Raw genomic sequence first — 13,841 nt, 5'->3', positions numbered from 1 at the left:
AAGAAGGCACTCAAGTTGTATAAAATAATATGCATACTTTTAAATATCACTCATCTTGCTGGTTCCTCCACACAGAGTTACACTCATCTTCCCCCAGTGCTGTCACATGTGAGTGACACAAAATAAGGACAAAGACGACATCCTTATTATTATGCTAATTCATGCAGAGATGACTTCAGTACCCGGAGCGCAGTAGGGAACATGCGCTTATCGACTGTGCGCATTAAAAAAAGAAAAAAAAATCATTGCCGAGGCTAATCTGAATGCAGCGCCAGAATGAGTAGCATGAGTTTGCGGGAATAAATAAGCAGGGAATCCCCATCACCCTCTGCTTGCACTGTGTTGAACCACAGTGATGTGGTTGGGATGTGGTGTGTCTTTGCCATGTGCGGCCTTGCGGGCTCCATCAATAATCCATGTGAGATAGCTGAGCGCTCCCGGATTATGTAAGAGGGTGTCAGGAGTTGGGACGGACCCCTCAGGAGCAGCCAAAAGGCAGAAAAGGTGTGACACTTAATCTGGAAAAAGAGTTTTACCTTGCAGCAGCTGTGCATAAAGCCTTTGTTTTGGCAATAGGCAAAGCTCCCGGTCATGTTACAGGGATAACGCCTGCTTCCATCCATCTACAGCGACCCCAGGGGTGAACGAGAAAAGCCCGGGGATGAGCTCCGTCTAAGTAAGTTTAATACGCTCGACACAGCTTGAGTGTTTCAGCCCACCTTTCCTTATCTCCACAGCAAAACTCCCCTAAGCAATTTAAAGGGCGGACAAAGACGCAAGGTGCAGAGACATAAACAAGAGGAGCAGATTCAAAATGAAATCGAATTCAGTGCTCTTTGATTCTTAGTCATTTCTAAGTTACTCCTTGGAGGTGTTGCTGTTTTGGTCATTCTCAAACCTTAGGTACATTGTGTCCTCTGATAATGATGTGCAGAATTATTATGCAGCTATTTTCCATCCCACAAAATGGCAATTAAACAACATCTGAAAAATTGCTGGTCTGAGCGAAAAAATAGGATGACGGGACCGAACTACCATAATGAATGGACTTTATGGGATGGAATGAAACAGTATGTTTGGGAGTCTAGTTTCAATTCCCCTTTGGGCCAACAGACTCATCTTTAATGATACCTGCCCGCCCCAGAGGTAGATGATGGATTCCTGATTCTTGCAATCTTACTTCTTATGACTCTGATGGCAATTGGCAATTGGCAATTTGACGTTTTTGAGGTCCTGTCCCATTATTATTGTTATTATTTTATTTCAAAAGCAGTGCATCCCTCTGACTAGCTTTTAACAATTTGTAACATTTCAGAGTTTTTCAGATGTTTTTTTATTCCTAATTTGTGTGATGGAAAATAGCTGCACACTTGATTCTGAGCGTGGACTTACTTTGGCTACACTTGCTCACATAACAAATATCACCGGAGACACTTCAAGCCAACAGCCTCTCAGTTTTACAGCTTGGAGTTTGAAAAAGTAAAGGAAAAAAATAATATAGTAAAAACAACACTCGCACTAACAAATGTGCAGGCAGTGTAAATGAATATGATTAGTTCTCGAGCTGCCTACATTAGCCTCATATAAAAAGCAACAAATTAATAAATAAGTAATAAAATTAGCAAGACTTAAAGACAACCAATAAATATGCAATGAATAACAGATACAGTTCAACTACCACCCCAGTTAGCCCCTCTCACACAAAGATGTAATAACCAGCCTAATCGCTTTAGGGAAGAGAGACTTTCTGATTCGATCAGTGGAGCAGGAGAGCGAGAGCAGCCTCTCACTGAAGGAGCTCCTCTGCCTCTGCCTCAGGTCATGGAGGGGGCAGTCAATGAAGTCCATCACAGAGTTTTCACCTCTTCATGACCAATACCACAGAGCGCTGATCAGCCCCAGCCACAGAGGAGGCTTCTTATGTTTGTCGGTCTCTGTGTGTCCGTCTGATGTTTCCTGCCCAGCACTAAACACCACAGAAGAGCATTAGCAGTCAGACACTGCTGAGCTGACTGGTAGGACAGTTGTAGCACTTTTAACCTCTTTTAATCTCTTAAAACACGCCTTAACCGAGGGCATTCTATCCAGTTCAGCTTTACACAAATTCTATAGGCCTCATTTGAAAGCTAATACCTACAAAACTCATCTAAATTGACCTTTTTCCTTGTGTCGTCGTCACTTTTTAAAACGTTTTTTTTTTTCATCCTTATTTTGTTGGGTTTTCATCACATTTGTTGCACTTTTTTGTCACTTTTCCTTCGTGTTTTTGTCACTTTTCCTTTGTGTTTTTGTCACTTTTCCTTTGATTTTGATTTTAGATTTGGGTAAAGCCAAACTAAATAAACTGTGCTTGGTTCTGGTGGGGGTTAAGAGGTTAAATGAATGTGGCTAATTTGCCTTTGGATTAAAGGTGAAGCGCCCACAACATTTAAAGGGACTATACAGAGTTTAAAAATGTTCAAATTATGCATTTTCCTCCCCCTACATGTTCCAGCCATGTCCTAATGTGTAGAATGAGCTCAGACCTGTTCACCACAACTGCCTCTAAAATCCTGCACTATCACTCAAAAAGCTGTTAATTTGGGTCAGAATTGCCCTCATGCACGAGCTTAATATAGAAGGTGCAGTTACCCGTTTGACCTGAGGTGGCAGTAGTGAGTATAAAATGGCAGACTTGCATCTAGCCTCTTTAAACTACCAATAGGGGTGGGCAATATCATATCGCATTTCGTTATCGCAATATATTTTTTTACATCGTTGTATTTTTTTATATCGTTGTGGACACGATATAATTTATGTTATATCATATTTACGAGGAAATTACTATGGCACTAAAAAAACGAATGAAATATCTTATTCTTCCAAATAGGCACAAGGCTGGAAGTAGTTTGTCCGTTGTCAATTATATCGTCAAATATATCGCTATCGTGATATTTCTTTTTTATATCGTGATAGAGCTTTTAGACCATATCGCCGTGCCCTAACTACCAAGTACAGATGACAGCTTAAGAACCTTTGTCTTATGGCTCAAAGTTCTGACGATAATCGTCCTTGTGTGATTTGTATGGGATGGTTTTATGCAGGGACAGAGCACAGTTTAACAATGACCTGGTATCATTGTACCAGGTTAGAGCAAAAATGCTCATTTCCACCTGTAGTCCCTGGGCAGGTTGATGTTACATTACAAAAACTGATTTTAAATAAGATGAATATTACATGACCATGGATTTATACATTTTAACATCACCATTAACACACATTTAATTTAAATATGTTTGAAATATCATTACATTTTCTACCTAGTCTTTTTCCAAGTGAACAGCCGCTCCCTCATGACGTCGTTACAGATCATGAGCAAGTTTGATTTTCTAGAAGCCGTTTTTTAGTCAAATGCGCAAATCTTTTGAACGTAGTACATGCAATAATCTCTGCTGGCAGTGTGGTCCACTGACTCATTGTGATTACAGAGAAGGCAGATTTAGCAAAGGCAGCTTTACATTTTGGGATACTGCATTCTCCTCTAGAAGTAGATCGAGTCATTTTGACAAATGCCGCCTGTTTTTGAAACTGTTGTGAGAAAATGAATCACCTGAGTTCATTTGTACTAAGAGATAGGTTTAAAAAAAAAAAAAAAAAAAATTCTCAAGGCGCCCTCCTCAGAAGAATGTCTGGACGAAGTCAGAAGGTTTTTCCCAAAGTCATGACCAGGAGAACGCCCTGAGGGTGGACTGTGTGAATCTGACTTTATTGTTGCCAATAAGAAAGTCAAAAGGAAAATTGTAAGAAGTCCTTGGAGTCTTCTACCTGAGAGTTAATTATGCCTAAGCTTTTCAAACAACCACAGCTGACTGCATTTGAGGGGACAAGCGTCAGACAATGTTTGGTCTAATGTGACAAATTCCACCGTTGATTACTGAGATGTTTTTAGAGTTTAAGCAACTCCCATTAGGCATTACAAATTATGAAATATGATTATCCAAGAGTGGTTGTCAAAAAAAATCCACATAAATCCTCTTTCCCTGCCGCCTGGCACAGGCTCATTAGAGATCAGGCCTTTGAAGAGCTGATATTTCAAAGAAGTGAGGGATTATAGTGGTAGCCAATCTACTGCAGAGATAAAATAATCTGTGCTGTCTATGCTCTGTCACCACACATTAGACTCCCGCCTGGATTGCAGCAGGGAGAAAAAAAATGTGTTTCATGTTGCCCTAAGGAGGCAGCCTTCAGTGGAAATGAGTGGGAAAAAATGTAGAAGAGTGAAAGATAGCTTAAGTTTAGTTTTCTACAAAATGAGGCTCGGACAGGCTGTCAGCAGATGTGAACTCTTGTGTACAGAAGAAGGGTTCACTGTCGAGCCACATGTGACAATCAGATTAAAACTCGTCTAGACGGATTAAAACGGACAGCACAACTGCTCTCAAACACCTTCACCATAATGCACGCGCGCGCACACACAGATCTTGTATCACCTGTTCGTGCACTTCTTCACTGTGATCACCGACCTGCGCTGAGCAATGGAGCCGTGAGTGTGAAGCCAAAATCACCCACAGCCAAATGACTTCTGTGATGTGATGTAACTTCCCCGAACACGAGCAAAGCCTTTCGGGAGAGATCAGACACAAATCAAATCCCAGGAATTAGTCAAAACCTCAAGAGGAGCTGCGTAAAGTAAGTTATAACACATCATAGAAACAGCCCTCTGAAGTTTATACACACAGCAACAACTCGCATCAGTCCAGACCACAGATATCTATGCACACTGACTAATTCAGCCAAAATACCAGGCGAGAATCTAAGCCTTTTGTTTTGTTTAAAGTAGAAACAACTAAAAATATAGAAAAATAACTGCCCCAGACCTTTCACTTTGTGCCACGAGACAAGTTACTCCATAGATTTGCCAGATTAGAAAGCAAGCAGTCAAACAAAACATGATCAATTTAAATATTAAGTTTCCACCACTGCCACCTGCTGGACATTTCTAGGAAACGGCACAGCACGGATTTGTAAATTTTCATGAAAAAAAAAAAAATCTTTATTGCGTTAAACAGTATACAACGTGTATAGTCCTACAGAGTAAGCCTGGGGGCACAATACAGTTATAGTTACAAACATATTGTATTTTGAGCAAATATTGATAGTTTTCAGAACCTTCCAAAATCTTCATATATGAGAGAGTATCATTATAAAAATGTGTAACGTTGGGTTTCTGCTTAGAATATTTACATTTGTGGATCTAAAATTTGGACAAAAGGATAAGTAGATAATAATAAAAATACATTTCATTCTTCATCATTCTTCATTATCTTGCTTTCTGAAGAAACAAAAAAATAACGTCTTCCCATTGCATTGTAAAGTCCTTGTGTAGATTTTGGATTTTATAAAACTGCAGAAGTCCTTCCAGAATTTCTTGGGGTAAGAACATGTACAAAAATATTCTTGTATTGTCTCGGTATGATCTGTATGAGCACAAAAAGAGCAGTTCACATCAATGTCCCTTTTGAATTTCGTCATAAAACTGGATAATATTCATGGATGACAAATTACTTTATCAGAAATTTGTTGTGAAGTGTCCATACATTTTTATCATTACCTACAAATTGGGTCCAATATGAAACATGGGGAGTAGATACAAGCTCTTTCTGCACAGCATGGAATTTATACAGACAGAAGCAAATGCTTGTTAATGCCCAAACACTATATTTTCTAAAAAATTCTGAGCACATCTCATTTCTAAAGCTATGCAAACATTTCACTAATCAGAGGAAAGAGTTGAACAGAACAGGCAGCTTCTGAGCCAATAACTGATCAATTTCTGCCCAAACTGCATCCAAGTTAACCAAATCTTTGTCTTATTGATTTACTTTTACAGTTAAAATACTTTCAGAATCTTCAAAGAAATGAATTGAATTAATGCCAGTTTACATCTAAATTAATGTAATGTCCGTTGGAAACCCAGTCCTTTTTCAGCTAGTTAAACTAATACATTCTGTTAATACACAGATTACACAATCACAATCCATTTTAAACAACTTATTTATTTGACTGAATTATTGGATACAAAAACATTTGGGTTAAGTCAAAGCCAAAGGAAATATTTACAAATGGTTATCTACAGGTATGAATGGTGTATTTGAAACATGCCTAATGAATTCATCATCCAATGAAAGACCAAAGCGGAGAAGTGCTGAGTTGACACCTGGGCTGCGTGAGCAACAATGCTCTTCCAACACTGTCGGAAGTGCCCGTTTTCTCCACAAACTGAAGCCATTCTACAAGTGGTAAAAGTCATTGATCCTGAATATTTCATGAGACGGGGGACAGGGGAGCAGCCGTGTCTCAGCTCGGACTCAGGCCAGAAGAGGCGCACGCAATTTTGTTTTGTCTTTAGTCCATATACTGCTTAAGAGGTCTCTTCATCAATCTTTGGGGCCAAGTAGTATTTGACATGGCCCATATCTGCAATCTTATACTCAACCACTGTGGAGGAAAGGAAGACATTAAAGACTTGGGAATGTTAATACAAGGACCGACTGCTTGTAAACAGTTAAAACCTTTCAAATACATATGAGGATTAAAACCGTTCCATAGTTACCTAGAGGAATGTCAGCCGACATGCTGAGAGTTACTGTCTTGGACAGTGGTGTGGCCTTAGTGAAGAAGTTGAGGTAGTTAAGGGCAAAGATTAGCTGCACAGGCTCATTCATCTCAATAGAGACCTGTAACAACAAACATCAAAATGAACACTTGACCGACTGAAGGTGTAGTCATTCCAATACAGGGGTCAACAACGTACCGCCTCATCCTCTTTGTCAACGCTGCTGGTCTGGGAAAGTTTGACGTTTCCTGTGCCCAACTCCCCGGTGGCAGAGAATTTTACTCCATCCTTGGCACATGAGATCATAACGGCATCTCCAATCTGAGAGAGATCTCTGCAGATGCGGGCAAACTCCCCAGATGGCATCTTCACAACGCAACTGTACTCTTGCTCCTAAGAAAATGTAAACAAAAAAAACATAATTAAATCAAGCCATTTGACCACAGACAAAAGTAAAAAAACAAAACATTTGAGTAGATGCTTACAGGAATTCCAAGCTGCTCCACGTCCAGGTCCATCAGCTTCATCTCATAATCTGAAACTTTCTCCTGATCTGTAGATTAGATAAACAACTGACTATGAGGCACAGAATCACAGCAGGTTTTTCACTGTACTGGATTATTTAAATGCAAACTCACTGAGGGTCTCAAACACAAGGGCAAGTGTGTCTGCATTGTCCTCTGCTCGGAGTGTGATTATATCTTCATTTCCAGCGCACTTCAGGATCTTAGACATACTGTGGAAAAGAGATCAAAAACATATGTACTTGCGGCCAAAACAAGTACTTTTGTTTAATAAATGCTAAAAGTAATACTACGAATCAGTTGCACAATAAAGACTACATTTAAATAATTGCATTTAGGCGCAATGTGCTGTTAATAACATATATTATAGTAATGCCATGTTGCTGGAATAAAGATACCACAAAGAATGGAAAGCCATATCCGGAAAGGAGAGTTCCCGGGTAAACTACATTTCCCGCCAACCCTTTCATCCGGCATGATTTGGCGCTCAGATGACGTCACAGTGTGGACAATACATAACCCCCTTATAAGTTAGGTCTAAGGTATTTACAACATTAAAACTAACGCACTGTACAACTATTTTACCTATTTGATGTCGTAGGTTAAACCGTGAGTTTCCCCGCAGTTTTTCACTTAAAATGCAACGGAGACATGCCCGGGCAAATCTAGCAAGATGGCCACTTTGCTGTCGCATAAAGTCTGTCTCATCCATTGCTGTACACAAGTATCCACACACATGTTGACTAACTTTCGCTACGCGCCAGTGTACCGTGAAGACGTTTGCATACCTGCCAAGGTTAACCCCCATCGCCAGGTTTCGGTCACAGCGATAAGAGTCAAACCCATCGCTCCGCAGGGTAAGCTGCACCAAAGAGACGTGGGACGAGTCCATACTCTGTAGGGAGATGCCGGAGGAGCTGACGTCCCAGCAGGCCTCTGTGATGAGATCTTTAAGAGCTTCAAGCACTTTCTTCAGGATAGAACCCTGGACCAAGCGTGCCTCAAACATGGTTGTAGTGAAGTTTCGCGTCTGCGTAGATTCAAAAACTGCTGTTCAATCGCCTAAAGCGGAACTTCGTTGAGCTCGCAGTGGATATGGTGTTCCCAAAGTAGAGATTATTCCTAAAACACAAGCTTTTGTGTCCAAGGACTGAGCAGAAGTGCACGGCTGACCAACCTGACGCAGATGAAGAGAGGTTTGATCTGAAAGCCCGCGCTGACGTCTGGTTTTAATGACTTGCGTCATTGCGTCACTTCCGTGTCTTACAGTAGAAAAAAAATACAAACTTTATTTATAACAACATATTTTACATAAGTTGAATGTATAAAGCATGAATCTTTTATAATATGGTGTAAACTAGCATAAAATAAGATCGCCTTTATTGATCTCACAATAGATACATTTACTTGTTACATTCAGCTCTTTCTGCAAATAGGCAGAAAATTTGAGAAAATAAACAAAAAACAATTAGATAGTAAAATAGTGGTATCTTATGTACAATGACTACCAAGGACTTTGTGGGGACAAAAGTATAAACGGTAAATAATTAACCAAACAGACAAAAAATGTCAGTATTAGCAGTGCAGTTTTTCATCATAGTGCAAGTGGGTGATAAAGTGCAGTTATTGCATGTATTCTGCTAAGGGGTTGTTGCACATGTTACTTTACAGTCTTGTTGTACAGTCTAACAGCAGTGGGGATGACGGCCTTGTGGTAGCGCTCTTGCTTGCACGGAGGGTGTCTCAGTCTCCCACTGAAAGAGCTGCTCAGCTCCTCTACAGTCCCGTGCAGTGGGTGGGAGGTGTTATCCATGATGGAGGTGAGCTTGGCTACTACCCTCCTGTCCCTCACACACCTCCATAGAGTCCAGGGGGCAGCCCAGGATGGAGCTGGCCCTCCTGACCAGCTTGTTCAGTCTGTTCTTGTCCCGCTCTGTGCTGCCTGGGGCCCAGCACACAGCAGCGTAGTGGAGAGCAGAGGTTACCAAATATCCTAAATCCCATATTGTTGCATGACTACGGGTTCAGATAAACCTTTGATATTTACAAGCTTAGTAATGTCCATTGTGTCTACTCGTGTTACTAGTATAACTTTCAAGGTTAATTTAGTCAGACACTTGGAAAAAACAAGCTGCTTTTAAGAGGCTTGGTCCTTATAAAAAGATATAACTAAGTGTTATATCTGTTTAACATCATGGTGACAGAATAGGCTGTAGAAAATTGTATGCAGTTGTAGAAATGATACAGTAGCCATGTTATCAATTGTTACTTCCGCATTTATTTTGCGCATTTTACACATTACAAAGTTGGTAATTTCACATGATCTTTAAACCCTGAGTATTTAACACATTAGGTCACTTTTAATGAGGTTTATTTTTTATTATTTCTAATTAAACATAAAAAATATAAAACTGATTTATAAAACTGATTCATTATGGAATGTGCATCATGTGGTAGCAGGGGTTTCTTTCACATATGGACGGACTTGGGGCCCTTTTTAACCAGTTTAAAAGTGACCTGCCATGATATAGTTTGCTGCCATTGCAAGGATCGGGGCGCCCGTTGGCACACCAGGAAAAGGACCACTTGACCCAGCAATATCAAGGTGTGAGTACGGCAGAGGTGCTGCAGAATCCATTCCATGCTGCATTCAAATAAGCAAACAAAAATACACGTTAGGAGTACTATTTTGTTTTCAGTTTTATAAAGCAATTGACATTTGCCCTCTATTTTCAATGACACAAAAATGGGAGGCATCTGCCAATAAAGAACATATGTGCACCTTGTCAAGCCCAGAGGCCATAATGAGGAAGGCTGCTGGTGTTTGGTGACCACGAGGAGTGGCAGATGATGGTAGGTTGTTGCTCTGTAGAATATCCTCATACTCAGACTTGCCCTTGTGAAACTCATAGTCCTCCCGCCTGATACGGGATACTTCAAACACATCGCCTAGCACTTCCCCAGCTACAAAATCATTAACAGAAATAAAATTACAGTCAAAGTTCAATGTCACTGTCAGATGTACTAATAGTATTAGTTTGATCAACATGCAATTTTATTCAGACGAATAAAGTTTGGATCAAAACAAATGTTATAATAAAAATGTAGTCTCACCTTCCTGCCATTTAGCAGCATTTCCAGAGCGGTGAGCCGGACCATTATCCATAATAATCTGCAATGTAAAAAAAAACATAAATGAGTGCAGTGGTTTTCAAATTTTCACACCAAGTACATTTGACCTTTGAAGTACCATCTCATAAAATGTGTATGTGACCTTCCAAGTACCACCTGGTGATCTAGATCAATATCGAATCAGAACTAAAGTGCATCTAAATATACCTAAATTGCACTAAAGTTATGCCTAAACTGTGTGCAACTATGTCTATGTTAGAAAAGCACCAAACAAACATACGATTAGTGGATTACTGTTTAGTCTTGCAGTGCAGTAACTGTACTCACAGAGTAGTTGGGTCCCATGGCTCTAATGGCGTGCCCAGTCAGAGTAGCAATGGTAAACAGCTGAGGAGACACTTCACGCACAGCCTGCAGATGAACATGGTTTAAGATGATTGAACAATAATTCACTTCCTACAATGTAATAAAAAAGTAAATAGAAGTACCTTTTCTTTCATCTCACAGAGCAGATCGACCATCACCATACGCCCCTCTGCGTCTGTGTTTCCCACTCTCACTCTACGACCCGCACGGGAAAGCACCAGCTCATCCGCCACATAGCAGTCTAAAAGCACATTGAAATGAGTCCACAGGACCATTGCTTTCTCACCAAAAAGACATTGATGTCATTCACTGACCTGAACCCACGCTATTTCTGACCATGGCCAATGCTCCAATAACTTTCAGATGTTTTGGTTTCAGTTTGGCTAAAATCTATACAAAAAAAGTTGAAATCAGTTGAATCTAGTTTCACGGGGCAGTGATCATTAACTTTCAATATATATGTCGTACTCTTTACAGTATCTGAATATTGCATCTTATGGTGAAAACTTTAAAAGGGCAAGAAACATATACATTTGGAGATTTATCTTAAAATGTAGAGCTTAAAAAAAGTTGTACCTGGAAGAACCCAGCAACTGCAGCAGCCCCACACTTGTCTCTGTGCATTCCAGCCATCACTCCTCCAGCCTTGATGTCGGCTCCACCGGTGTCGTATGTGATGCCCTAGGAACAAAAAACAACAAAAAACAAGAGCCAAATAAAAAACACTCAATGCAGCCAGTCTCATGGTTTCAAAGTCGTACTTTTCCAACCAGCATCAACGTGGTTGTGACCGGGCCTTCTCCACAATATTGCAATTTGATTACTCTTCCCTGATGACGAGGGACACCTAAACAAGCGGATAATGGGAGAGATGTTGAGAGTTTAATACAAATATAAGTATTCTCAGAAATTAATAAAGAAAAGTAACCAATGCCTTACTGTTTGCACAACGGTTCACTGCAGCGAGGCAGGGATATTCCTTCTCCAGGGTCTTCACATCACTGATCACCTCCACCTACAAAGACACAATGAACGTGCACTTCAGCTCCATAGAGTGCGTCATACTGTTCACTCTTTACTTGAACAAACCTGCACAGGGCTATCCTTGAACAACTCCTGAACATAATCAGCCACGCGAGGAGCAGCCATGCGTTCAGGATCAGAGCCGCCAATGTCTCGGTAGGCCACTCTAAAAGATGGAAAAGAGAGCGATCAGAGTGAAAAGGGCTTATTCTTGGAAGATAAGACAGAAGACCAACCTGCCACTCTCCAGTGCATCAGCGAGCTGCATCAACTTCTTTCCCTCTGCCTCCTGGGCCGCCCACATACCCAGCACACACACCTTGTAGTCACTGGGCTTGGTATTGCTCTCTCTCACCTCCAATGGCTTTGAAAACACATTATATACAAATTATTGAACAAAACATAGTTACACAATCTTCGAAACAGATTTCTCAGTGACGTGACAAAAAACGAATCAACTCTCGAGATAACTGACCATGTAGAGTGCATGAAGGGCTCCTAGAGCAGCCACCAAGCTGCTGTTTTTATATTCAGGATGTTGGGGACATACCAACAGGGGCCGCTGCATGCCAGCCTTAAGGGCCCTACAGAACATAAGATCAGTGAGAAAGTCTGTTCTTGTAAAAGAATTACATTATTAATTACCAACCTTTTAATGCCATTGACTGCAGCATCACTGAATCGGCGGACATCGTCATAGTCACGGTTTACAGGTCCAGTTGAAGCAAACACCAGGCGATTTCCTGGAAGTCCTGGCACTTTCAGGACCACCACCTCGTCCCCAAGCCCGCTGTCCACCTAGAGGGACACAAATGCATACAGGTATTGTTATACACACATTATATAATTAAAATTGTGCATATATGTGTGTTCAAAACATTTAAATACCTAACTAAAATTTTGATTTGTAAATGCATCAAAAACAGTATTTTACGTTTATGTAAGATGGTAGTGTCAGCTTTACTGTGTAAATAATGTTGAGTGAGTAAGTAAGTAAGTAATGTTTTAGCTTGAGAACTTACAGAGCTGTAGTCCTGCAGAGGGGCTTTGAGGCACTCCAATTGAGGGGGTAAAGTCTCATGGCTTTGGGTCACCAGCAGAATCCCATCAAAACTAAAAAAGACGACCACAAATCAAAGCTGTCAAACCAGGACAGCCAGACAAAGTGAATGAATTTCTCAATGCTTACTTTGGGTTCTTCAGGTCGGTGGTCCATTCAACAGGCTGTACCCTAGACACAAAAAGCAAACTTCAAGTTCCTCTCATTCTGATTTGTCAGCAAAGTGGCTGCTTTGAGGCAATGAACAGAGCTGAGGTCAAAGAGTGGAGCCTTATTCTGCTGTTGATGAGATTATTTTCTGTGGCAGTAAGGAGACTTTGTTCCTCTGCCAGTAATCAGTTCCCATTTAATGTCTGTGTTATGCAACACTAAACAATCTGGTTCATACCATTTGTTCTCCACAGTTTTGACATCATGACAGGAATAAAAGTAAGAATACTGAAAGTAAATGTTCCACTTACAAGCCGTAATACTGAAAGTTAAATTTGATACCACTTATAAAAGTGATATAAAGTATAAATGTTGCAAACACATTTAGTAGGGCAAAACTAACCCGTCTCAACGGTCTAAACCTAACTGTCTATTAGTGGGTGAACATGCTTGTCTGGCAAAGGCAAATTTCAACATTCCTTAACCAGACATCTTTTGATTACCGATATAAACAAAAAAGAGATATAACACGGAGAAGAGCGGCTACTCCGTAAATTCAAAAGCATTTTAATTACAAGAACGAGAAGGACACAATATATTGGACATCTAACCTCACAATAATTATTTAATTGTCTTTAATTACAATTAAACTATGAAAGCTAAAAATAATTTAAAAATTGCTAATATGCCTCAAATAAATACATCATGACGCAGTGGAGGAGTTGGCCTACAAAATACATAACAATTAACATTTAAAACAGATACAGTGAAATAAGCATAATATATTGAGTTTACACTCACCGTGTGCACATTTTAAGGCAGTGCTCAGCAGAACAAATGAGCAGCTGACGGCGGCTGCAGCGGCACTTCCCCTCTCCGCAGGTCACATGACCAGTGCGCGAGCTCCACAGCTTCACAAAAAATAGAAAGAAAAAAAAAAAAATCTAATTTATGCGCGTTTATGTCGCTTCTGTATGTCTCAGGTAATGGA

General features: G+C 40.4%; 2 protein-coding genes across 2 annotated transcripts; both read right to left on the bottom strand.

Moving 5' to 3' along the window:
- Positions 1-6,015: 6,015 nt before the first annotated feature.
- Positions 6,016-8,347, bottom strand: pcna (proliferating cell nuclear antigen). The gene is made up of 6 exons (XM_079571187.1): positions 7,908-8,347; positions 7,234-7,331; positions 7,081-7,148; positions 6,794-6,988; positions 6,593-6,716; positions 6,016-6,477 (listed from the first exon to the last, which is right to left on the bottom strand). Exons 1-6 carry the CDS (start codon positions 8,126-8,128, stop codon positions 6,401-6,403), a joined length of 783 nt encoding a protein of 260 aa, XP_079427313.1. The 5' UTR covers positions 8,129-8,347; the 3' UTR covers positions 6,016-6,400.
- Positions 8,348-9,393: 1,046 nt separating this feature from the next.
- LOC306978160 (putative aminopeptidase W07G4.4) lies at positions 9,394-13,732 on the bottom strand. The gene is made up of 16 exons (XM_079576653.1): positions 13,652-13,732; positions 12,830-12,871; positions 12,663-12,753; positions 12,290-12,438; positions 12,116-12,224; positions 11,877-12,004; positions 11,707-11,806; positions 11,557-11,632; positions 11,379-11,464; positions 11,194-11,298; positions 10,932-11,007; positions 10,740-10,858; positions 10,579-10,662; positions 10,234-10,291; positions 9,902-10,083; positions 9,394-9,763 (listed from the first exon to the last, which is right to left on the bottom strand). Exons 1-16 carry the CDS (start codon positions 13,660-13,662, stop codon positions 9,626-9,628), a joined length of 1,554 nt encoding a protein of 517 aa, XP_079432779.1. The 5' UTR covers positions 13,663-13,732; the 3' UTR covers positions 9,394-9,625.
- Positions 13,733-13,841: the final 109 nt, after the last annotated feature.

The sequence above is a fragment of the Gobius niger genome (genome assembly GCF_951799975.1).
Source record: "Gobius niger genome assembly, chromosome: 1".
NCBI classification, from domain to species: Eukaryota; Metazoa; Chordata; class Actinopteri; order Gobiiformes; family Gobiidae; genus Gobius; species Gobius niger.
Note: the sequence above shows the minus strand (reverse complement) of the source record. Positions and strands in the feature narration are given on the sequence as shown.